At 39.6% G+C, this 27,475-nt stretch overlaps 1 protein-coding gene across 3 annotated transcripts in view; it reads left to right on the top strand.

Moving 5' to 3' along the window:
* The window catches only part of PTPRM (protein tyrosine phosphatase receptor type M), an 848,823-nt gene that overhangs the window by 530,522 nt on the left and 290,826 nt on the right, over positions 1 to 27,475 (top strand). For all 3 annotated transcript variants that reach the window (XM_030925938.1, XM_030925937.1, XM_030925936.1), the window contains exons 11-13: positions 285 to 387; positions 23,773 to 24,046; positions 25,067 to 25,103. In XM_030925938.1, coding sequence (XP_030781798.1) covers positions 285 to 387; positions 23,773 to 24,046; positions 25,067 to 25,103 — 414 coding nt within the window. The remainder of the gene's footprint in view (positions 1 to 284; positions 388 to 23,772; positions 24,047 to 25,066; positions 25,104 to 27,475) is intronic.

The raw sequence follows: 27,475 nt of genomic DNA, 5'->3' as shown, positions 1-27,475 counted from the left end.
CCAGAATCCAAATCAAGAAAAGGAATATTACTCACACCTCACAGACCCCCTCATACCATCTCCCAACTTCAACTCAAGATCACAGGGGGCACTATGGGCTGCTTTTAGCAGCTGTCCCTGTGATTCTATAGGGAATATACACGAAGCTTGCTCATGGTGGTTGATAGCTGCAATGTAAAGTAAATGCACTGTGTTCTTAATGCTCTTTGTAAAAGGAAGTGGAAACTGAACTGAGAAGATCAACCAGAAATAATGAGTCTTCCATCCTATGCCTTTTCCCCCAGCACCCTCTATGCCAGCTTATGAACTTGAGACACCTTTGAATCAAACTGACAATACCGTGACAGTCATGCTGAAACCTGCCCACAGCAGAGGCGCACCTGTCAGGTACGGAACAGAGGGGTGGGCCGGCTCTAGCGAGAAGAAAACTAAATCAAGTTGATGAATTCCTCCAACGTGTTTTCTCGGGATTTGCTGCAAATCTCAGCCAGCATGTAAATCCATATCTTTATTAGTTCTAATTAAAAGTAATGACTGAGGAAAATGAAAGGGCTTTGATGTAAGATGGTCAAGTATTGTTTAAAGGGTTTTATGCTGATGCAAGTGGGTTGTTCTTTTGAAGATAAGGAACCAAGCACTAGTCTGTTGAGGAGGTAGTTTTAAATTAAAAGGCTTGATGCAATTTGGGTACACAAGGGCAGATGGCATTTTTGTTCTCAGCTCTCTTCTTTGAATGGATGTTTAAATTTTTTCATTTGTGTGTTTACTTTGAGTTTTATGTCATTTAATTTTTAGCAAATTAGCTAATTTCTCAATAGAATATGGGATGTATAGTTGTTGGTTTTTTAAAAAAAACAAAACAAAACAAAAAAACAGATGATTGGAAAGAACATTGTGAAGTCTTTATTTGAACAGATTTGAGTTAATTACCAACGTCTAGGCCCGCGTCTTATCCCATGATGATTTATATAGCTAAGCAATTATAAAGTATAACTTTTACAGTGACTGAATAAAATAAATTTATTATTTCCAAGACAGAGCAAAAGAATACCTGAATAATTCTGGAGTATCAACTTGTCATTAGCTCATTAATCTGCATAGGTGAAATTTCTACTTGATTCAGAGGGATTTAAATGTTTTACCTTTGTATTATCAGAATAGATTCCCTTCAGAGGCATCTTCGAATAGAGTACTTGGAAGAAACATTTACATTGACAAGGCATTTTAGGGTTTATTTTCATGTTCCTTTTGTAGAATTTGATTTCATTAATCTTTTTACACCTGGCTATATTTGATCATGTTTTCACTGCAGTATCATAAGGCAATCAGTTAGATTTCCTTCTATTCAGTAAAATATATGTGGAGGTCTCAGTTCATAAAGTCATAAATAAAACCAGAATAGTATTAGTTTTTAGTGAAGTCAGATTAGGGAAGAGTCACAGAAATTTTTATTTCAAAAATCTCCAAAATTTGTAAAAGAATTTTTAGTTTATACTGTAGAATAATGCAACACAGTAGCTCATGTAAAGTTTTATGCTTGCTGTTCATAGATGCAGTTTGTGAGAATACTATGAAATATATAAAAGCTGTATTCCGAATTGGAGATCGTGTTAACTGCTACATTTCAAGTGATGTGCTTGACATTGCCCAGGCCCTCTGGGTTGATTCCTGTGGGTGGCACTGAAAGATTGCACTAATCCGATGGACCCAAGGCATGCATTAGATGCTATCGAAGACTCAAGTGTACCCATGGCCATGGGTCAGTCTTTGTTGACTTTAAAAGCTGAAATTTATTAAATGAAAATGTATGCTCTGACCATGGCCTTGGGAGCATCATTTGTTTCTGATCCACTTAACAGTTGCTCAGACTCAGCAATAAAGGGTCATTGGGAAAGGACTCGATGTTTTACTGGAAAGCATCATGATCATGTGAATAGTTAGAATTCACTCAGCTTCAGTGCCTCCAAACCGAAGGAAGCTGAAAGCTTAATCATTTTTCAAAAACAGCCCGTTATTCCATGGTACTTTGTTCTTATATGGATACCTTTTGCACATTTTCTATACTTGTATCTTACTTTCAAATGCTTTCTGTTGGATTTTCATTTGCATCTTTGGATTTTCATATGCATCTTTCCAAGTTTTGTTGATTGGTTTGTTACTGAGATGGACTCTCACTCTGTCGCTCAGGCTAGAATGCAGTAGCCTGATCTCAGCTCACTGCAGCCTCTGCCTCCCAGGTTCAAGCGATTTCTTCTGTCTCAGCCTCCCAAGTAGCTGGGATTATAGGCGTGTGCTACCGCGCCCGGCTAATTTTTGTATTTTTAGTAGAGACAGGGTTTCATCATGTTGGTCAGGCTAGTCTTGAACTCCTGACCCTAGGTGATCCACCCATCTTGGCCTCCCGAAGTGCTGGGATTACTGGCATGAGGCACCATGCCTGGCCAAGACTAAATTTTAAAATAATTGCTGTTTGGGCGATATACCTGCACCCCTTTCCCAGCCGTCTTCCCTGGTCTTTACAAGGTGCCGGGCACACTCCAAACTATTGTTCTTTTTTCTAGCATATGCCTCACTAAGACATTATTTTATTGTTGCTTACTTTTACACATGTCTAGTTGTTTTTCGGAGACTTTGAGACCTTACTAGTAGTTCTTGGTGTCCTCAGGCTTCCTATTCTTATGTCTATAAAAATACATATCCAAATTCTTGTCAGAGTCCAAAACACATAACTTTCTCTGCAGACCTTACATCATTTCATCACTTTGTGTTGCCTCACCGTCTTTTCTAGTTGTCATCCTGGTTTACAGGTTCAGCACTGCTGTGCTTTTAAGAAGGGTCATGTCAGTATTGGTGAATATGCTCCTTGAATTTGCCAGAAGCACTTTGCCTCCAGTCCCTAATACCTTCTTCCCCTGTTAGCATCTTGAAATTAATAAATATATCCATGTTCATTATTCACATCTATAATCTTAGAATCATGATCAATCCTTATGGGGCATAATTCAGTAAGCATTATGGGGAAACCTGCTATAGACATCATCTTTATTGGAAGGATGCCTATCTTAAATGGGTAAATTGTGTTGGCACAAATTTGAGAGAGGAAATTATTTCAACCTCACCTGTCGAAAAAAATATATATATAAATATATATATATATATATATATATATATATATTTTGCAGAAAAGTGAATGTTGTCTTCAAGAGATTCTTTATATAGGACAACATAATTGGACTGATTGTCTGTAGAATAGATGGAAGACCAATATAGCGAGAAAGAGTAGGTTGGGGGGAAAAATATGTATAGTACCCTCTAACTAGATGGGGCATATTAAAATTCTCAATTTCATGTCATGTTTAGACAAATAAGAACTCTGATTAGGGAATCATATGGACCTAAATATAAAGCCATAATGTAAATTAAAACATTTGAACACATCTGGAAATCTGCAAAATGCACATGTAATCAAACTGCAATACAAGAACGCTTTTCCCAAATGATAAGATAAATACTAGAAGGAGGAGGGAAATGGAAGCAAACATCTGTTTGCTTTCCTGGATTTTGCACAGTATTGTGTATTCAAAAATACTGTCATTGTGTGATTTCCAAAACCCATTTTTTTCAATTGATTTGATTTTTTTCTTTAATCCATATTCATTGATGTTGAAAATTCAGTTGAACTTCGTTTACGCACTTCACTAAGTAAGGTGGTCGTGTATTGATTTCCCTACAAACACTCTGCTTGGTTCATGTAGATTCTTGAAAGTGCATTAAACTCTTAATGTAAATGATAGTTGTCTTTTTATTGATCAACACATCAGCTCTGTCACATAAAATTATTTAAATCCTGAGATGGCCCAGAAGAACACAAATTCCATCATTCCAGCCAGTGAACTAGTAACTAGGAGAGAATTTTAATGTCTGTTCATGGATTCAAAGTTTTTTCCTTAGTAAGATATGGAAAAGTTTTATTTTCTTTCTTTTATTTATTTATTCTTTTTTTGAGACAGGGTCTCACTCTGTTGCCCAGGCTAGAGTACAGTGGTGCAATTGTAGCTCACTGCAGTCTTGACCTTCTGAGGCTGAAGCGATCCCCCTGCCTCAACCTTCAGAGCGGGCATTAGAGACAGGATGCACAGTGCCCCTGGCAAATTCAAGGAGCATATTCACCAATACTGACATGACCCTTTGTAAAAGCACAGCAGTGTTCATTTTCGAATGCAGGGCACCTCACATGTGGAACTGAAGCCAGAGAGTGATTATTATTGTTAACGAAAGACTGTCCCAGCACTTTGGGAGGCAAAGGTGGGAGGATCACTTGAGGCCAGGAGTTTGAGACCAGCCTGGGCAATGTAGCAAGACCCTGTCTTTACAAAAAAGGAAATTAAAAAACAAAAACAAAAACGAAAAAAAACATAGCTGAGCATGGTTATATGCCTGTAGTCCCAACCTAGGCATGGTTGTGTGTACCTGTACTCAGGAGGCTGAGGCTGGGGGATTGCTTGAGCCCAGGAGTTCAAGATCAGCCTGGACAACATAGAGAGACCCAACATAGACCCATCTCTACGAAAAAAAAAAAAATTGTTTTTCAGAAAGACAGGAGATAATCAGGCATTTTTATTTTAAAAAGTTTCTCATAAATTATGGTTGTTGGCATACAAATGGTTATGGTTTAGTAGTTCAAGGGTATGAAGCATAAAGCATGTTTTCTTTTTCTCAAGCAGCAGCAACCCTTTTGTTTATCTCACTGTCTGTAAGTTCAAGGAAAGAAATGTTCAGTCCATTAACACTACCTTCCTAGACATCCCATTCTCTTCTCCACACAAGGAGCCTTTGAGCATTGGGGATATGGAGGAAGCTGCTATGGACTCTCTTCTCCAGGGGCTGGCAATGTAGATGGGAAAGAGAGCTACATGGAATCTAGTGCCCTGTAGTAAGTAGGGATGAGGATGGGAACCAGTGACCTGACCAAGGAGTGGTCAGTACAGGGAAGAGCCAGCTAAGACTTCAGAGAAGAGGTAACGCTGGGGCCGAGTAGCTGAATCTTGAGAGACGGCTGTTGTTCAGAGCATCTGTGTGATGTGGAATATGTTGCCAGGGAGGTTAGGTATGTGGCTGGCAAGGAATAAAAAATGAGAGAGACAGGTTGGCTCCATGAGGACAGGGAGGACTGAGTAGTTTGGCCTGATCTGAGAATGAGAAGTGTGTTATAATCAGAGAGGGGTGGGATGGGAGAAGAAACAAGGGAGATAAGAGGATGAATTGGATGACCTTGCACTCCATACCAATGAGTAGCTATTCACTGGATTCAGGTCAGGGAAAAAATGTAAGGAAGAGACGCAGCAGTGATGGAGGATGGGTTAGAGGGCGTGGCGCCTCAGAACAAACAAATAGGAGCGGCATAAACGCTGGAGGATGTGCTGGGCCCAGTTAAGGTAGAGCTAACCCTGAGGGCATGGAGGAGGGGGTTTCATAAATGCCTGGTGCTGATTTTCATTAGAAAAAGGATTTAGAGAAATCAAAAACACCTAGTTCTTTTTAGAAGGAAAAAAAGAGAATATATTGTTGATAAAAATACTATCCAGGGTATTGTTACAGTGAATACTAGAACACTTGAAATTGAAAAACTAGCCTAGCAATGACTTTCCAATAATTCATTGGAAATCACTAATTATATAAATATTTTTCAACCCCAATTTTCATAAGCAGTAAAAAATTGTTCTTAGTGTCTCTTGTTTGGAAGAACCTTCTGGATCTTTCTTTTGTTGCTTCTCCTACCTTCCTTATATTGTACCGTAACCCCTTTGCCGTGAGCCTGCGTCCATCAATTTTGTGATGATGACTGTACATGTTGGGGTGTGACCATGATGCCTACTCAATGGATGTGGGTAGCACCTCTGGTTACTAAAAGTTAGAGTGTGAAATGCTTCTCTCAGCCTCAGAAGGCATGCCAGCAGCACACTTAGTGGGTGACTGTAGCTTATTCTTGGCTAGGGCTGGGGAAGACCTAAGTTTTTCATCATAGTACTTTGTTATCCCCAAAAGAACCCATGCTGTCTCTGAAAAGGCAAATATTTGAGTTGGAACTACAGACTCCAAGAAAGCTCTCGAGTGTCCTTCACAGTGGAGGCCACACCTTGCACATTCCTGGAGGCGAGAGCCGGGCTGTGTTGTGCGTTCCCCTCTTACTGACCAGCTGCACAGAAGCCATTCAGCAGGAAGGAGGGAGACATTCAAGTCTACCTCATTTTCCATTGACCGTAGAGAAAGTTACATGCTGTTTCTTTTCCCTTGTCTAGATAGACCATCTTTAAATGTTAATAGTGGAATAAATTAGAAATAGTTTCAATTATAAACTCAGAGCACTGAAAGATTGCAAATGGTTGCACTGGACAATATATTACTTTACGAATTGTAAAGCTGCTCTGCCATTTGCTCTCGGGAACCCCTGGGTCTTCTTAATCCCAGTTATTGATTTAGGGAGTTTAAGGGATGAACTTCTAGACGTGTTCCAGGCTAAGGCTGATAGCCTTTCTGGGAGAGGATCTTGGAAATTTTGACAAAGATTAACTGATTTGACTATAGATGCCTCACTTTCATATATGTGAAATGTGAGGAAAGGTTGCAAGTTCTAAGAGGCTGATAAAGTCATGTGTGACCACTAACCCAGTATGCTTCTTAGAGCCCTAGACTTTTAGAACTGAGTTCCAACTCAGAGGCCCTGACCACATTCCTCATGTTACACTTCTGCTTCATCCTCTTTTGGTGGTGGGGAGAGGGATAAGGGCACAGATACAGAAGGAATTAGGTGTTACATCATTCTCTTCAGCAGATCATTTTATCAACCAGCACTTATAAGTATACACAATGTAACTCTTTATTATAAGAACACCAGGGTACGCAAAAGTGCTAATATGCCTCTATTTCCTCAATAACTATTTTGTTAAGTATGTTATATTACACTCGTGAGGCTTACCTGTATTTGGTTGCAACTTAATTAAATTAATATTCAGCTCTTAATCAGACAGTAGAAAGATTAGGGAGTGGTCTTGGTGATTTTTCCCATATAATCTGTCCCTTTTGACATGTACATATGGCCCAGTTCCGTCCCATCTCTACTTTTACCTGCTAAGTGTTTTCCTGTCCTGTATCAATGTATTTTCTGCTCATTGAGAAGTAGTAAGAGCTCTGTCCAGTTATTAGTACCTGGTTAAAATCCTGGCCCTTCATAGCATTGAAAAGTGTTGTAGGAAATATTAGGATTGACACTTGGCTACTATTCATTTATTCTTCGTTCATTCACCAGATATCCACTGAACACTTATTATCTTCAAGTCATTGTGCTAGGGTTGTGATAAAAGCTGTCTAGAAAAGTCCAGGGTACTCTAAGAATATATGACAGAAGGATGAAATCTCAACAGGAGAATCAGGAGTGTCTAACTGAGAAGGTGTTGATTAAACTGAAACCTGAGGAGGAAGTAGGTAGGTAGGTTCACCAAGTAGGTTAGCAATAGGTAGAAAAGCCTAAGATAAGAGAAGTTAAAGAGACCTAAACAGTGGTCATCCTACTCAATAAAATTAAAAACACACAGGGTTTGACCATCACTCAGGAGCATTAATTAGATTTACGTGCAGTTGTGCACAGCATAACGACATTTCATTCAATAGACTGCATATACAGCAGTGGTCCTGAAAGATTATAATACTGTCTTTTCATTGCACCTTTTCTACATTTAGCTTTAGGTTTACAGATACTTCCCACTGTTTTACAGTTGCCTACAGTATTCAGTACAGTCACTTACTGTATAGCTCTGTAGTGTACGAGCAATAGGCTCTACCATACAGCCTAGGGGTGTTGTAGGCTGTACCATCCAGGTTTTTGTAAGTACAGCTTATGCTGTTTGCACAAAGATGGGATGGCCCTAATGAAGCACTTCTCAGAATAGATCCCCATCATTAAGTGACTCATGACCATATTTAATGTTGAGACTGAGCATTTTCCTAGGCTAAACATTACGTAAAACATATAAATGTAATCAGAAATGCAAAATCGTTTGATCACAAAATGCTTTTAATAATTTAGTTGTTGAATATCATGCAATACCTCTAACCTAATTAAGAGTGCAATAAATGTTTATTGAATGAACCTCGTCTTTTTCTTGCCAGCAGGAGTAATTATCACCTGAAACATTTATAGAGAAGAAGACCCTAGACCTTCGTTTAACTAGTGGGACATATCAGGAACATGTGGAGTTTTAAATTCTATTTTCATCCCTAAATAAAAGTTAAATATCATGAACCTTCCAAAGAATGCAGAAGTATAAAAGAACAATTACCTTTGAAGCAATCTGGTTTTTTCTTTTTCTTTTTTTTTCTTTTTTTTTTTTTTTTTAGTAAGAAGGGTAATTAAGAAAGATGGCTTCAAATAAGCCATTGCTATCAATTCAGATCCCATCAGGAAGGTCACTCCAATTTGCAGGCTTTTACTGATTCCTGCAGAAACTTCTCTTCTCACCTCTTGGGGTCAGTAGTGACACCTCCGCCACCCCCCACCCGCCCCGCCTCCTTTTCGCTTTACCTTCCATCCCCACAATCACTGTTTTAGTTCATATTTGTCTTTCTCAGATCTCCAATCCCCGTTCCACCCTGTGGCTGCAGGGTCTTTCCTCCCAGGTTAATAACCCATCAGTGTCTCCCTGTTGCCCTCAGCAGAAATCCAGACTTCCTCTAATGGGGAAGCCTCTGGCTTCTACTCACTTCCTGGGGCAGCCTGCCTTCCACCTGTAAATATATGCCTGAGAATATCCTGGGTGGTTCCATGCCATTTTGTGGGTTTGTTTATTTTGCAATTGATGTTTCTTTCATGGAATCTTCTCTTTTTTTTCTTCCCTCCTCTGTCCTGCCTGCACACACACACTCACAGTCTCTCCACAGTCTCTCTCTCTCTCTCTCTCTCTCACTTATTTCCACTCCCCTCCTAGCTGTGACCCAGATGTCACCTCCTTGGAGAGCCCACCCTGGCCCCCTGCCGGTCTGTGTCCTGCAGCTCTCCCAAAGAGCTCAGCCCTAGATTCACTGCACTGGCTGGTGACTGCTTGTCCTGGCCACCTACCATCTCCTTCAGGGCCAGGCCTGTTCTCTGTGATTTTACCTCTCTATTTCCAATCCTGGTTCTGTGCCAAGCACAGCCCTCCATGAGTATTGGTTTGTTTTGTTTTTATTATTTGTTTCTCGTTTTTTTAAACTGTAGAAGAATTTTTACTGAGACAAAAAATATGACAGGGTTTGCATATTAGATCAACCACTGGGGGCGGGACATTGGGGAAGTAAATGGACCCATGTGGCTTCTGGATGGAAAGTTAACAGATTACCATAGATGGATGCGTCAAAACTGTCTTTTGACAAACACAAAGGCTTTTGATTGGAGCAGGCTGTGCTCAGGAGTTCCACCTCCCAGTTCTCGCCAAATGACTGAAGTTTCATTTGGTAGAATAAGTGACATCTAATCTCTCTGATGTAAACAATTCATACAACTTAATAGTTTAGAAAGGTAGTATCACAAATTAAAAGAACACGTGGCACAGACACAAGAAGACTTGGGTTTGGATCTCGGCTGGATCGTTTACTAATTGTGTGACCTGAAGTCACCCTGAGTGTGAGGCTCTTCTTGCATTGCTGTAAAGATACCTGAGACTGGGTAATTTGTAAAGAAAAGAGGTTTAATTGGCTCAGCACTCTGCAGGCTTTACAGGAAGCATGGTGCTGGCATCTGCTGGGCTGCTGGGGAGGCCTCAGAAGCCTCCAATCTTCCACCTGTAAATATGTACCAGCACTTACAACCATGGCGGAAGACAAAGAGGAAGAAGGCATATCACATGGCGAAAGCAGGGCAAGACAGAGAGTGAGGAAGGAGATGCCACACCTTTTTTTTTTTTTTTTTTTTTAATTGTGTGTGTCTGGAGATGGAGTCTCACTCTGTCGCCCAGGCTGGAGGGCAGTGACACAATCTCAGCTCACTGCAACCTCTGCCTCCCCAGTTCCAGCAATTCTTCTTCTGCCTCAGCCTCCCCTGTAGCTGGGATTACAGGCGCCTACCACCATGCCTGGCTAAGTTTGTATTTTGAATAGAGACGGGGTTTTGCCATGTTCACCAAGCTGGTTGCGAACTCCTGACCTCAAGTGATCTGCCCACCTTGGCCTCCCAAAGTGCTGAGATTACAGGTCTGAGCCACCACTCCCAGCCAGATGCCACACAGTTTTAAGAGACCAGATCTCATGGGAACGCAGTTGAGATATCAGTTATCCCCAAGGAGATGGCCTCAACCACTCATGAGGGATGCACTCCCATGATCCAAACACCTCTCACCAGACCCCACCTCCAATTCCCAATTGGAAATTATATTCAATATGAGATTTGGGCAGGAACAAACACCCAACCATGTCACCCTCTAAATTGTCTAAGTCTGTTTCATTTGTAAAGTTGCCAGTAAATATGCTGCTTGCTGGTCTCACAGCCTGGTCAGAAGGATTATGATCAGTGAAAATTCTTCACAAACCGAATTGTTCAAAGAGAATAAAGCTATAATATCATGATTTGCTTAAAAAATGTTGACTACGGTCCGGGCGTGGTGGCTCAAGCCTGTAATCCCAGCACTTTGGGAGGCCGAGACGGGCGGATCACGAGGTCAGGAGATCGAGACCATCCTGGCTGACACGGTGAAACCCCATCTCTACTAAAAAATACAAAAAACTAGCCGGGCGAGGTGGTGGGCGCTTGTAGTCCCAGCTACTTGGGAGGCTGAGGCAGGAGAATGGCGTAAACCCAGGAGGCGGAGCTTGCAGTGAGCTGAGATCCGGCCACTGCACTCAGCCTGGGCGACAGAGCGAGACTCCGTCTCAAAAAAAAAAAAAAAAAAAAAAACTGTTGACTACGTTGCTATTCAGTCTTTATCCCCATTGCAGTCTGCTTTTAGTACTATACTTATGCCGATATGCTGTGGTTGTCACCTACATAGGAACTATGTTTTAACAGTCACCCATATTTGACAATACTTTTATAAAAATTGTAAGAAATGTGTGTTTGGTATTAATATTGTGCATTCATTTGGTAAAATATCAATGTTTTAGATCTCTTGTTCCATCGAAACATCCCAGCAATAAGAGAAGGCATAATTTATAGGTAACAACTCATTCCAGGGAGTAAAAGGCAATGTTGTTAAGAACCGAAAAAATGCAACCACAGCATGGAGCTTGATGCTTCTAGGTTTAAATTCTTATTTGCTGAAGTTTAATGTCCAACTCAAAAGTAATAATAATATCTACCTCAAAGGACAGGTGGGAGAATTAGTGACCTGTAAGCAAAGCAGTCAGGACAGCATCAAACACAGATGTTATCTGTTCAGTACAGGAAACCTTTTCTTATTGTTGATTTCTGTAGTGATAGAAACAACTTCTAGATAACGTGGTAGCCCCTGTTGTTCCGCCCATGTCTTGGGAAATTTTCTGGGTCTTAGTGTTATATTCCTGAGCCTCAGTTATGTTCTTCTGAGCAGCTTGTGATAGAGGAATAATAATTACAGCAATAGAAAATGAATAATCGATGTTACTTGGATCGAGGAGCTGTGATGTGCCAAGCCCATGCTTGATCCCAAAGGAAATAATTTCTCATGATGCAGAACAGGCTTCCTCGCTAGCTGCCAGCGTTTCCCCTTTACAGTTGAAAGAACTGAGGTTCGGGGAGGTTAACAGACTTGTCTACTCTAACCCCAAAGCTATGAGCTCTTGTGTAACACTTAATCTTCTGCTCAGAGCCACAGGGCATGTGAGCTGTCAGGACCTTGCCTCCTCCTGGGAGCTGTGCTCATTCTCTTGTCCCTCACTTTGCTTGATCAGAAGACATCTTTCCTGCTGACTCTTCAGAACCAAGATGGTTACAGCTACCTTTGCAGACATAGACTATTCTGCAAATTAATATCCTTTCTTTATTGTCTTTTCTAGTACAGGCATACCTTGGAGTTATTGCAAGCTTAGTTCCAGATCACTGCAATAAAGTGAATATCACAACAAAGCATTTTTTGTTTCCTAGTGCACAGAAAAGTTTTGTTTATATTATACTGTAGTCTGTTAAGTGAGCAATAGCATTATGTCTTAAAAAAATGTGTCTACCTTAATTAAAAAATACATTATTGCTAAAAGTACGGATGATCATCTGAGCCTTCAATGAGGCATAATCTTTTTGCTGGTGGAGGGTCTTTCCTCAATGTGGATGGTTGCTGACTAATCAGGGTGGTAGCTGCTGAAGGTTTGGGTGACTGCAGCAATTCCCTAAAATAAGACAAAGAAATTTGCCACATCAATAGACTTTGCCTTTCGCAAAAGATTTCTCTATAGCGTGAGATGATATTGGATAGCATTTTACCCATGGTAGAATTTCTTTCAAAATTGGAGTCAGTCCTCTCAAACCTTGTCGCTGCGTTATCAACTGTGTTAATATAATATTCTAAATCGTCTGTTGTCATTTCAACAGTGGTCACAGAATCTTCATCACAAGTAGATTTCATCTTAAGGAATCACTTTCTTGGCCAGGCGTGGTGGCTCAAGCCTGTAATCCCAGCACTTTGGGAGGCCGAAACGAGCGGATCACGAGGTCAGGAGATCGAGACCATCCTGGCTAACACGGTGAAACCCCATCTCTACTAAAAATACAAAAACTAGCCGGGCGAGGTGGCGGGCGCCTGTAGTCCCAGCTACTCGGGAGGCTGAGGCAGGAGAATGGCGTAAACCCGGGCGGCGGAGCTTGCAGTGAGCTGAGATCCGGCCACTGCACTCTAGCCTGGGCGACAGAGCGAGACTCCGCCTCAAAAAAAAAAAAAAAAAAAAGAAATCACTTTCTTTGCTTACCCATAGGAAGCAACTTCTCATCCGTTCAAGTGTGATCATGAAATTGCAGCAACTCAGTCTCATCCTCAGGCTCCACTGCTAATTCTAGTTATTCTTTCCACCACATCTGCAGTGACTTCCTCCACTGAAGTGTTGAACCCCTCAAAGTCACCCTTGAGGGTTAGAATCAACTTCTTCCGAGCTCATGTTAACATTAATACTTTGACTTCCTCCCATAAATCACAAATGTTCTTAATGGCATCTAGAATAGTGACTCCTTTCCATTGACTTTGACTAGATCCATTAGAGGAATACTTATATATGTCAGCTATAGCATCACAAAATCTATTCTGTGTATAATAAGACAAGAAAGTTAAAATGACTTCTTGACCCCTGGGTGGCAAAATGTATGTTGCGTTAGCAGGTATGAAACCAGCATTCATCCCATGTACGTCTGCAACAGAGCTCATGGGTGATCAAGTGCATTGTCAAATGAGCAGTAATATTTAGAAAATAATCTTTTTTTCTGAGAAGTAGGTCTCAACAGTGGGCTTAAAATATTTGATAAATCATACTGTAAACGAATGTGGTGTCATCCAGGCTTTGTTGTTCCATTTCAAGAGCACAGACAGAGTAGATTTAGCATGATTCTTAAGGGCCCTAGGATGGTAAATGAGCACTGTTGGCTTTAGCTTAAACTTGCTAGCAGCATGAGCCCATAACACAAGAGTCAGCTTGCCCTTTGAAGCCAGATATTGACTTCTCCTCTTCAGCTATGGAAGTCCTAGATGGCACCTGCTTCCAATAGAAGGCCATTTCATCTACACTGAAAATCTGTGGTTTAGTGTAGTCACCCTCATCAATGACTTTAGCTAGATCTTCTGGATAATGTGCTGCAGCTTCTACATCAGCACTTGCTGCTTCACTTTGTACTTTTATGTTATGAAGATGACTACTTTTCTTAAACCTCATGAACCAACCTCTGCTAGCTTCAGACATTTCTTCTGCAGCTTCCTCACCTCCCTCAGCCTTCATAGAATTGAAGAAAGTTAGGGTCTTGCTCTGCAGTAGCCTTGGTTTAAGGGACTATCATCACTGGTTTGATCTTCTATCCAGACCACTCAAGTTAGTTTGATACTCTATCCAGACCACTAACACTTTCTCCATATCAGCAATAAGGCCGTTTCACTTTCCTATCATTCATGTGTTCACTGGAGTAGCACTTTTAATTTCCTTCAGGAACTTTTCCTTTGTACTTACAACTTGGCTGTTTGGTGCAAGAGGCCCAGCTTTCTGTCTTAGCTTTTGACATGCCTTCCTCACTACGCTTAATAATGCCAGCTTTTAATTTAAAATGAGAGACTTGCAACTCTTCCTTTCACCTGAACACTTAGAGGCCATTGTATGGTTATTGTTTGTTCTAATTTCAATATTGTGTGTGTTAGGGAATAGGGATGCCCAGGGAGAGATGGCTGTCTTACATGGACACAGTTCATAGCGCCCCAAAACAATTACAAGAGTAACATCAAAAGTCACTTATCACAGATCACTGTAACAGTTGTAATAATAATGTAAAAGTTTGAAATGTTGAAAGAATTACCAAAATGTAGCACAGAGACATGAAGTAAGTGCATGCTGTCAGAAAAATGGCAGTGATAGTCTTGCTCAAGGAAGGGCTGCCACAAACCTTCAATTTGTAAAACTGCAGTATCTGTGAAGCCCAATAATGTGAAGTGCCTTATTAAGCTGGGTATGCCTTTATTTAGAAAAGACATTACACCTTTGTTTCTTTATTACAATCATTGGAATCTCTGGGGTTTATCCCTACTGCTTGCTTAATTCTTAGATGCAATACTTTTGTTTTCTTCATTATTTCCTTGTTATTGTTTTTAAGCTGAAACATTTTGGGGTTGGTTGGTTTGGTTTGTTATGTTTTAGAGATGGAATCTCACTCCATTGTACAGGCTGGAGTGCAGTAGCATGATCATAGCTCGCTGCAGCCTCAAATTCCTTGGCTCAGGCGATCCTCCCACCACAGTCTCCTAAGAGCTGGGATTTAGAGGTGTGTGCCACCACACCCAGCTAATTTTTTTTTTTTAATTTTCTATAGATCAGGGTCTCACTCTCTTGCACAAATTGGTCTCAAACTCCTGGGCCCAAGCAATCCTCCCACCTTGGCTTCCCAAAGTGCTAGAACTATAGGCATGAGGCACCACACCCAGCCCTTGCTAAATGTTTAGCCATATAATTTTGAGAACTTGAAGAACTTAAATGAAATTGTTTTAGAAGATTCGATTATTTTAATCAAATTAATTAGTTTTTCTGCTGGTGTGTATGTTCTTTTTCCTTTCACCATTTTTATTAGTCTCCCGAGAATCAATAAATTAAGCATCAGTGCTTTTGAGATGCTTATAAGTGGCTTTTTAATTCTTCTCTTTTATTTATTGGAGAAATGCAGACTGCAGGAGCATCTTAAACCTTCGGGGCTAAATGTACTTTTGTCGCAATTTTCAAACCTTTTGAAAAGGCTCTCTCTGTGGCTAAAATTGTTTAGGGAAAGAAACTGACTTCTAACCTCATAATTTTCCTTTATTCATGGAGGTACACATAGGATCAAAATGTCGTTCAGTGGTAAAATTTCAGCTTCTATATTCCGGCTTTTTATAGAACTTGTTTTTTATTATTACTTACTGTTGCTGAATTGCTACAGTGAGTGTCAGCAAAAGGTGCTATATCCCTTCCTGTCGCCACCACCACTACCACCACCCCACCTGCTTTTGAGTTTTATTGGATTAAAAAATAATACTCTGGATTCCTTTACTGCCAGAAAACAAAGATCATTTTTATTAATGTTGCTTCTAGGATGACAATGTCAGTCACCTCTTTGAAAATTCATTTTGGAAACTAAATTTGTTATTTAAGAACCTTTGAAAAGAAGCTTTAAAAATGGCAGAGGAAGATAATAATAATAGAGTAGATGTATTTGAGCTTTTATACAATGAAACTTAATTTAACTTTCCCTCAAACTCCATTTCAGACTTGCTTTTGTGCATGAAAATATGCTGCCTAGCCTTCCCTCCCCTACTTTTCAGGTTTTCTTTTCTTTAGCATAATCTCTTCTGAAGGATTCTGTTCATTGGATCAGACCTCCAGTCTCATTCCCAGGATCCTATGCTGAGGGCGGCAGGCCCAGGGCGCCTGTGGGAGGGTGTATGGGGTGGCTACTATAGACAGGGAAGGCCAAGAATGGCTCTAAGAGCCAAATTCCACTGCCAGTCACCCCCCAGAAAAACCAACAAAATACTTACATAATGTTTTGATATAACTTTAAGGATTAAAACAGATATCCTATGAAGTACTGAAAACAGAAAATTATGGCCTTTGTAGCCTGAGGAGTGATTGTAGACGTGACAGAGAGTAGTTCCAAGTTTGCCTGGCAGTGATTTGGAAAGAGAGAGGAGAACAAAGACCAAGACCATGCCTGCTTTCGAGCTTCTTTCCCTGCCCATCCTCAGGTACTTCCTTCTTCATCCTCACCTCGGGCCATGTGGGCTTCTAGAGGAGTCAAGACTAGGAAGCCTAGTTTTCATGTCCAGCAGTACAAGAATTGAGTGAGGAAGACCCTGCCGTTCTTGGGTAGCTCTTGGGGCCACTCTGGGGACTCCTGGGGGCAAACCTGCTGGGACCTGGGCAGTGTCTGAGGTAGGACCCAGCTCATTGCCTTCCGTCTTCTGTGCTGATGCAGGGTGCTCACAAGCAATTGGAGTGAAAGGAAAGATGTATTGGGATCTATTAAGAAACATGTTGAGCTTTTTGTTTTTGTTGCTGTTGCATTATCTTTAATTCAAGGAGAATATTGGTGACTGTAGCATTGCAGAAGCAGTTTTAGGGTGAGAACATTTGGGCACTAGATTGAGGTCAGATGCCCTCAATGCAGTAGATGCTAGAAGAGATTTTAACGTAGAGATTGACGTATCCCTGGGTCCTGTTACTTTGTCCTTTGTACAAACCCTTATCAGATCCTTGGCACAGTAGTTCTTCACTGGTGTGACGTATTTCTAACACTCTTAGCCTGGGCTTTTCAAGGACTGGGCAGTCTGTGCCTAATTCCTCTTTTTGTTCTTCCCCTGTGCCTGGAACAAGGCCTGATACGTGGTGAATATTGTGGAAAGAAAGAATGGAGGAAACATGAATGAAATAATTTTCTTCTCATTTGCTGATATCACAACTTGCCTGATCTTGTGCTGAGGGTCATAAAATATTAGAGCCTGAAGGACTTTAGTGGTCAGTCGGTGATTCAGGGGAACGCTGGAGCCAGTCACTTGTGGACAGTGATTCCCAAGTCAATGCTGTCTCATCGGCACCCCTGTGGGCACACCTGCCTTTCTCTGATGATTGCATTTGTATTCCAGCTCATCTGGCCCGAAGCACTGGAACTTTTCGGGACTGAAAGATTTTGAATTGGGTATAATACAAACTATAAAATATCATTCAGACAAACATACAAGAGCAAAGATATTTGGTGCAGCTTTGATGGTATTCTCTTTCTATTTTTATTCAAATCATTAGGACTATTTCAGAGAACATACTTTTCGTAATAGTAACTAATTTTGGATTATAATTTTGTAGTCATGTGTTTATGAAATTGAGATGATTAAATTGTGTTAAATTTACATGAAATAGGAAATGCAAAGGAAAATGTCTTCACTTGTTAAAAGCAGGAGAAATCACCCTTAAAGATGTTCCATCTAGGACTAATTTACTCGAAATGTGGTGCCTGTTGTGAAGATTAATGATAGGTGGCCTTTTACAGAGTTTCTCAGCCTGAGCCTAATGTTCTAGTTGTTCTTTTTATTATCCCAAACCTCCCTAACTAAAGAAATTTTTTTCACCCTGCCCTTTGTTCATAATATGGGACGATAATTGAGTTCATATTTCTCACCCAACCTTTCAGCTCTAATTAATATTTTATTATATCAGATTTTATCACTAACTAGCAGAGCAGCAGGGTATTGAACCGAGTGTGGGAGCGAGTGCACAGGCACACACTGCACAGAGCGATAGTAACTTGCTGATGCCAGGCAAGCTCCTTGTTATGAGTTATGGCTGAGAGAACATAAAAAATGCTTGTGGTGCCCCGCAAATATTCCACAGCAATTTCTGGTCAGTCTTATCTACATCAGAGCAGGACAAAGAGAAATTAAAGTTGCTAATATAGAATATTCAGCCCCACAGGTCTATTTATCCTGTGCAATGTGTTACCCATTGCCAGTTGTCTGTAGAAAACTAGTTGCCATTTATCATTGTAATGAACAGGAGTGTGTCTGATCAGTTACTCTCAATGTTACCTGCAGGACTCTAAGGAATCTGAGCCGTAATGACAAACACTGAATTCTGATTTTTTTCCACTAATTGTAATTTGGTGACATACGTTTTAAAACTGAGTTCAGTTTCACCAGGTTGTTTGGAGTATTAGGGTGTCATTTCAGTAAATGCTGGCAGATTTAGGAAAAAATAATGTCAGAGCAAAGAACAAGAGGAAAATAAATTCAGTGTGGCTGCGTGGCAGCAACCCTTAGTTATACATTTATTTTTTCATGCTTTGCATGTAATTAATATTTTCATTTTCTTTCATCTCCCCCATATTAATCTTCAGGAAGATATCAATACTGATCTCTATTGTTTTTATACATATAGAATGGATGATTTTTACCAAAAATTGCAAATCAAGCCAAAAGTCACTCCTAGATATGATAAAATGAACAATATTCTAAGTCCCTGAAATGATCAGAAGTGCCTGTTTTAGAGGATTAGCAAAAGCAACAATGAAAGGGCTATAACTTTTCTCCTTCTCTCTTCTCTTCCTTACCTCCCTACCTTCTATTATCCAATTGGTAACCCTCTCATATCTTATGGTGAAAAGAAATATGATAAATGGATTAAAAAATGGATTTACAACTCATCTTGAAATGAATTAGAACAAAAAATTTTAAGTTAATTTCACATGTGTATGAGGCTTCCTCTCCAGAAACTCAAAGTTAGGAAAAAACTAAAAACATTTTATCACATTTGAACTTTCGAGTCGTAGATGAAAGATGTTGAGATGTTTTTTTCTAGGTTATACTTCATGTGCTATTCCATATAAATGCAGACTTTTCATTCTCCTTGTAAAGGCCTTAGAATTTTGTTGTAGAAACGCCTAGCATAAATTAAACTGTAAATTAAATTTCATTCCATAGGAAAGTTCTGATATAGTGATGTCACAGTGTTGGCAGATTTATCTTCACTGTGGATTGTGCTTTTAATATTGCACATGCACTAGGAAGATTTGATGTGACTTTAAATTCCAGAGTAATGGTAGGACAGGGCTAGGGTGGTACAACTTTAATAAACAAAGGCAGCATGGACAACCCATTAAAAGGATAATAGAGTTTAAATTCAACTCACTAAGCTAAAAATTTCTGATCAGTGTTCTATTCTCAGAAATTTGCTTTTTAAAACTCTTTCTAGAAACACTATTCCAACAGTGAGATTTTCAAAGCTAGTTTTGAGATTATGATTGTGGATGGAAATTTTTTATGAAACTCATTAGTGAAGTGATGTTACTTGTACAGATGAAAAACACATCAGCTATAAAGTTCTGTCAAGGTACTGTTGACCTAGGTGCTAATAATGTGTTAATTTCCATCAGGGAAATAGCAAATTATGGCACTTGGGCAGCAGATAGGACTTAGCTATTTTTCATTAGCACTTGGGCTTTGATAAAGGGGAATAGAAAAGAGCTGCTTGACCTTTCAGCGCTTAAATTATTAAAGAGCAAATAGATTTGAGGTCTGGATGCTTGCAAATCTAATTTGTCTTGTGGAGCAAGGATGAAAAGACATTTTGGGTTTGAAATTGCTCCAGTCAACTTAGTTCTTCCTTTAATATATCTGAAGATGAGTGGATGGTAGCCATTTAAAAACCAGTATGTCTGGAGTAGAGTGTATAATAGAACCCATGCCAACTGGCTAACATGGAGGCCTGTCTAATGATCATTTAATTCTTAAATTTTCACTTAATCCTCATAAAACTGCTGCTTGAAACAAATGATTTTTTTCATGTTTGTTTAGATAATATTTTTATTACAAAACAAAATTTTGTATCATTAGAGAACGTCAAACATTGTGTTGTTTAAGGTATACTCGAGCAGTGCCTAACACCTATTAGGCACTCAAAAAATATTCATTGAAATAATAAATCAGTGTACACACTCATCACACCTATGAGCCAGGTTAGGAGAGAGGAATGGGAAGTGAGAGATGGAGGTGCAGGGGGCACGTAGAGACATAGCATTTGATTCCCTTAGGTTCATTATTTAATTGTGGGTTATCCAGGATAAACTAAAATATAACTAGCATCCTCTTATCATAAAACCTTTTCCTTGTTCATTGCTTTCTTTTTGGCTGTTGAGTATTTGGGAAATGAATACAAAATAAACTTCACATTAAATTTTAATAAGGCAAAGCATTGTTGTGACTCTTGGTGTGCTTTCTCCCTCCTGGTACATAGAATGTGTAATATACCCCCAAACCAAATAGAAGCTACTTAAGGATTATAGCATGCTTTCAGAAATATGTACTTCACAGCCAAAGTGTCATGAGACACAACAGTGACTAAACCTTTGCCCTTCTCCTTCAGAAGCTTATAGGACTTTTGAAAATAGTGATACAAGGACACAAAATGGCTATGTCGACACAGAAAACATGTTTTTGTGAGTTTGGAGAAGAGCAAGAGAACATGAAAATGAGGAAACAGACTCTAGGCCATTGAGAGAGGGTCATTGAGGGTCTCAGTGTTTTAGGACATAGGGCATCTGAGAGTAACCTAGAGTTCATTGCCTTGAGGGGAAGCACATTTAAGTGGCAAACTTGAGTCCAGGCCAGGTTGAAGGAATAGATGCAAAGATGTTTGCGGTAGGAGAATCTAGGATCTTGGGACATGGAAAGTCTAGGAGCAGCTGTGCTGCTTTTTTGTCTAGTGGGGTTATAACAGGAGGGAGCTCCTTGCAGGTTGAGAGAGGTGGGACAGTGCTCAGAGGACACCAGCCAGGTGCTAAAGTCACTGTGGAGCCCAGGAGAATGTCCTCCCTGAAGGTAGTTAATGACTCAGATACAGGTGACAGAAGGAATTGAGGTCAAAGCCAACGTTATCATCGATAACTCCCTTGATGTGATAAGTGTGAATCTTTACAGTACTCAAAATAAACTGATTGTGGAAAGTCGATGGAGACTAGCTTATGTGTTGGTTGTGTGTGCGGGAGCAAGTGAAAATTCCCTTCAGGCCAGATGGTTCCCATGAGTGCCTTCACTGGACTTGTGAGTAAGAATGTCAGCACAGCCTGGTCTGATGATGAGGAGAACTAGCTCTGCTATCAGACCACCTCTGCCTCTTCAGTAGAATGCCCTGGCAAAATGGCACTTCACCTGTAGACCTCAGTTTTCACATTAGGAAAATGGGAAAAATAAAATCTGTGTGCATTGGGCACCTGGCCTAGCACTTTCGGTATGGAATATCTGCAACTATTTTTTTCTTCACACATATCCTTATTTTCCTGCTTTGTCTAGTATATGGATTTCCCAGAAGTTGTTTTTAAGTTGGAGTTTTGAAAATCATGTCATATAGCAAATGAACCAGAAAAAAGATTTGAAGGAAGTGATGTTAAAAATTATTTTATTGGCCAGGCGCAGTGGCTCATGCTGGTAATCCCAGCACTTTGGGAGGCTGAGGCAGACAGATCATGAGGTCAGGAGATCAAGACCATCCTGGCTAACATGGTGAAACCCCGTATCTACTAAACATACAAAAACAAAATTAGCCAGACGTGGTGGCAAGCGCCTGTAGTCCCAGCTACTTGGGAGGCTGAAGCAGGAGAATGGCATGAACGCAGAAGGCAGAGCTTGCACTGAGCTGAGATCGCGCCACTGCACTCCAGCCTGGGCGACAGAGTGAGACTCTTTCTCAAAAAAAAAAAAAAAGTATATATATACATATACATATATATGTATATATACTATTAAGTGGAGAATCACTTTGCAAAGAAAATAATTATTCTTATGGTTTCTCTCTTTTGTGAGATCAGTCCTCATATGTTGAATAAAAATTCTAGATATATGAAATCCATGTTAGAGATTCACTTAATTCTCTCATTTCATAGGAGAAAAAACTCAAATTCATTGAAATGCATTTAAAACCCCAGCTTTTAGCAGAATTAGCATTAGAGCCCAGACCAGTGCATTGTTTTTACCCCGACAGAAGCGATTTCAAGAGAGTGATCACACTTCTTCAGGACTGTCTTTAATGGAATTCCAGGTTAGATTTGTTTCACAGCTGTCAACTGTGGCTGTGCTACAGAGCAGGCAATACGTAGTCTTCCACTTTGACCTTGAGCCTTTGCCTTTACTATTGTATGAATGATCCACTGATGTGGAGCATTTTACATGACTCAGTCCAATAGAAAGTGTCTGCTGTGTAGGAAGTAAGAGTTGTACTCCTTTGTTTTAAGTTGACATCACTGGTCAAGTTCACTTTTTCACTGCCCTGTAAACCTGCTGGTTCCCTGTGTACTGAGAAATCGGTCTGATATTCTAAATCGGTCTGATATTCTAAAACAACTGATTTTTGTTTAGACAGAGTTACCAACGGGGTGGCAGCACACATTTCGTTGCTGTAATAGAAGGTGCTAGTGGTTGTGCCCACAGAGATAGGTGGTTCTACGAATGCAGATTCGGAGGCCAAATAGAGAGGAACCTCCCTGGGCATTCCCCCATGGGTGGGGACGGCAGGCAGCCCTCTTCTGTGCCTTCCCTTGCTATTAATGGGTTCTGTACTGAGCAGCTCTTGGTTCATGCGAATTCTGGTGCCTTTCTGATACTGTAAGAAGAAGATCCCTCATCCTGCCGGAGGACTTACAGTCTAATCTGGAGTCAGTCCAGAGAAGCTTTAGTTTTTCTCAGCATAAGAAACATCTTTTTTTCCAACAAAACTGCAAACAACATTCATCACTCTAGCAAATGTATTAAATAAATATATTAATATTCTGAAAGTCCATCAGTTCAAGGTTTCTCCCATTCTCCTAAGGTTACTTCAGAATTCAAAGACATTGGAAGAGGGTGGGCAGGTACCAGAGACCTACTACTTAGTGGGACTGTCACCCTTGCAGACATCTTCAAAGATACCCATGCCCAGCCCATTCTTATATAAAATTCGAGGAGCCTTGTTCATGACTTAGTCTTACTAATCACTTGGAACTCCAAGGCTTTGGTTTTTGAAACTATAATCCCTTATCTCTGCTTTTCTTACGCATTTCTTTCCACTGACTGAATATGGTGAGGGCGAAGGAACATAAGAAAACATACGAAGATAAACCTTAGTTACCATGAATCACTTCACATTGTGTTTTGTGATTTGTTAAAACTTTGCTTGTGTTGTCATTAAAGAAAATAATGCATTGCCTTTAAAAATAAATTTATAGTTGGTATAATTTAATTGTATTTATCAGGTAAACTGAGTTAATTGTCTGTAAAATCGTCTTCAGTTACATGTGAGAAAAACATTACTTCTGCTTAAACAGTAGAGATTATCATATTAAAAATTTTAAATGACGGTGAATTTTGTTTCTCTCACTAAGTAGTGTTGTTTTGGGTGGGAGAGTTCTGAAGAAGAACTGAAGTACCCTCCCTCTCTTTCTCTGAGCAAGTGGTGCATGAGTGTCTGTTATATACCAAGCACTCAGTATCGACTGCATCCAGTATGTTGTTTATTTTGAGTGTCCTATGGGTCCATGCAGCTGAAGGCAGAGTGGATCAGTTCAGTTATCATAAAATATCATTGATGATACTCTTGTTTTTCTAGTGTCTATCAAATAGTTGTTGAGGAAGAACGTCCTCGAAGAGCTAAAAAGACAACAGAAATCTTAAAGTGCTACCCAGTGCCAATTCACTTCCAGAATGCTTCTCTGCTGAACTCACAGTACTACTTTGCTGCAGAATTTCCTGCAGACAGCCTCCAAGCTGCGCAGCCTTTTACAATTGGTGATAATAAGACATACAATGGATACTGGAACACTCCCCTTCTCCCCCATAAAAGCTACAGAATTTATTTCCAAGCTGCTAGTAGAGCCAATGGGGTAAGTTGTACAGATCACTGTTTACTTAGGCTATTTGGGGTTGTTAATGTGAACGTAGATTAAGTAAAATAGTAGTAAAATTGAAGTCATGCTTTTCTGCATTTCTACTTGTAAACAAACGTGATTTTTCTTCTCTTAAAATTATTTCCGTCTAGAGAAATTTATGGAAAAAACGAATATACTCATCTTTATATATATATATATTTTTTTTGTTTGGAGGAGTTTATCATCAACATGATGGGTTTTATTTTCAGTTTTCCTGTTACTGAAAGTTGGCTGGAAATTCTGCTTAGCTTACTATTTTACAGGAAGACAGTATAGCTCCAACACATACATTCAGCTCATTTAAAATTTGTGAGATTCACAGCATCTGTCTTTTCAGCATAGTCTGTCCCATTAAAGAAATGGGACCTGAAGAAGCCGCACGAGGGTTCTACTTCCTAAAACTGCGACTACATTTGGTGTCTTTTTTATTTGCGCAAGAGAAAATAGAAAGATGAGAGGGAAACAAAAGAAAAAGTGTCATTTCTGAATTTGTTTCCCTTTCCTGTTCAGACCAACGCAGAACTCTGGTTGAGATTGCGAAGGCTCCTTAGAGAGAGGAAATGTTTGGCACATACCACAGTGGGTCCCTCCTTCACTGCATAGGTCTAGGTGTCATTGTCAGCTTGACTTTTGCTGGTGAAAAGGGGGGAAATCTGAGATGCATCGTACTTCTCCAGTACTGTTTGCTCAGGGGGAAGTACAGGGACGGTGAAGGAGGTCCGGGGCCATCAGGCAAAGGCATTTTAAGTGTAGCTCCTTGCTCATCATCTGGTCTAGAAATGCCCAGCACCACCGGCACTGGAGCCAGAAAATGTATCTGAGTGTGGTTCCAAGAATAATTGCTGTGTGATTAAAGACACGCCCGGAATAGTGAGATCCTTCTTTATCAGTGTTATGTAAATAGAACTACAGCTATTTCTATTTGTTTTAAATAAAACATAAATAATGATTTTTCCCTCTCTTTATTTGACACAGGAAACCAAAATAGACTGTGTCCGAGTGGCCACAAAAGGTAGGTTGAAATCGTGGAATGCTCTCCTAATTAATGTTCCTTAAAAGTTTATTTTAACCTATGTTTCAAAACTTTTTGAACTGTAACTTGATTAAAAATAAATGTGTGTATTATATATACATATATATGCATGAATGCATGCATGTAGTAGGATCTGATGGTAATTAACATTGACTGACTGTAACTCATATACTTTTTAAAATAAGAAGCTATATTTCTGTGTTCCAAGCAGTTTTCAGTAGTTACCTTTTTCAAATTTTTTCAAATGAATTTAATTTTTATATGATCTCAGTACATGTTTTTAAAACCATAGTGTCATACCTGGTTAGTACCACATCTAATGAATCTTGATATGCCAAGGAATAAAATATCACCCACTATTTTTAAGCAGTGATCTAATTATAATAGCAATAAAAAGTGGAGTCTACATGGGCTTTTTTCACTGGTGGTGCGTGTCTCTCTGAGCCTAGTAACCAGGTTATGTTACTGTGGAGTGTCTGTTTCCCAAGCCTGGTTAAAACTCTGAGATAATGTGATAGAGGATGAGCTGCAAAAGTGGGTAGGGCGAGTTATGCTGAGCTCCCCACACAGCACCTCCTGCGGAAGCAAGTGCAGACGTGTGTTTGTGAACATGAGCTGTCATCTGGTCAACTTGACAGTGTTGTTTTAACCATCACATACAGAAATGTATAAGAAAATGATTTGAGAAATTTAAAATGTCTTAAAATGAGGCAATATAAATTAACACTCAAAGTTAAATACACTCATTCAGACCATTGGAGTGACCATGAGTACAGTGGGAAGTTCTGTATGATTTGATTTAGAGGCGATGGTAAAAACACATCATTACGTCTGTAACAGAAGATTGAATTGGGTCATACTTAATGAGTTGTGTTGGATAAAATAACTTTCTGTTGTTGTTTAACTCTCAGGTGAACATAGTTTGAATATACCATGATGTACATGTGCATTTTCACAGTTCTCATTGAATTCTTATTTTGTGAACCTACATGACTTTTTTAGTCAGTGTTAGCTCAACAAATATTTCTTGGTTGCATGTTTTGTGCGAGGTATTGTGTGAGGTACTCACCTCGTTTGTATCTTGTTTGTCCTCATGAGCTTATAGTTCTATATCTAAACATCGATTTATACTAATTTTAAAACACTCAATTTTTATATCATATTATACCTAAGTGACTTTAGTACAGGAATAAATTGATATTTACTGAAATTAGAGCTGTTTATGTGTTTCATAAATTGCCATATGCTATCAGCTATTAATTATTATAGGACGGTGAAGCCCTTGAACCAGGTATCCATTGACGCTCTTAGATCTCAAGGTTTTGGTCCATGCTCAGCAACAGGAATTTCAAAATACTGCTGTATTACATTTCACTTACACTTAAGGCCTGAACAAGTAAATCCTGTTCCAGGGCCCCTAGTTTATAATGCTCAATGTTTAACGTCACAGCTGAGAGTTTTGAAACCTCTTTCATACATGTGTTCTCATTTATTTCTTCATTACTATGAAAAAGGAAACAGGTACTGCTCTTCTTATTTTTAAGATGAGGAAAAGGTGTATCTTTGGAGACGAATTGACTCACCAAGGTGACTCAGCTGATAATCTGGGGATCGAGGCCTGCACTCCTAGCCCCAGTGTTTCTTTCACCATTGCTCATGGCTCGTCACCCAGCAGCACCTCTGGCCAGTGACAGTTTTGTGTAGTGTAAACATCAGACCTCCTGTCTGTGAGGGTTGAGTCACTGCCCAGTTTACTGTGAAAACAACAAAATATCTGTCATCATTCTCATTTATGTAGTTAAATAATTATATAAATAACACACTAGTAAATGTGGAAACCTGACAAGTTTGCTGTTTTCACAATAGATTGAATTAGATAGTGATTTGGATCATTCTCTTCCATCAGCTAGATTTCATCAATATTGTAATTTGTTTTTCAATTGACCAAAGGATGATTAAGCAATCAGATGACCTGATTGACTAAATATTCCCCACTCCTATTTTCTGAGTCATTTGCAAACATTTACACAGCAACAAACTCTATCCAAAGAACGTCTTTTGGGAAAAGAGGGAAACAAATTTTAATATTTACTGCGTAACATTGTCATTTCTGTTTCATCAAATCATAGCACAAGAGGAAATCTTGGAAGATATTCTCCCTCCAGGCAAAACTACACTGTTTTGCGCTATTTTATTGAGTTCTCCATGGACGGATTCAGCAACCCTCCTTTCAGCAAAGTGTAATGTTTCATCACCTTTTAGTCAGAAAATTTGTCCTTATTGATACTAGAAATTCTCTTGCAACATGGGAAGCCATTCCATCTGGACTACATAGTCAAAACGGAGAAATA

The sequence above is a fragment of the Rhinopithecus roxellana genome, chromosome 21, assembly GCF_007565055.1.
Source record: "Rhinopithecus roxellana isolate Shanxi Qingling chromosome 21, ASM756505v1, whole genome shotgun sequence".
Lineage (NCBI taxonomy): Eukaryota > Metazoa > Chordata > Mammalia > Primates > Cercopithecidae > Rhinopithecus > Rhinopithecus roxellana.
Note: the sequence above shows the minus strand (reverse complement) of the source record. Positions and strands in the feature narration are given on the sequence as shown.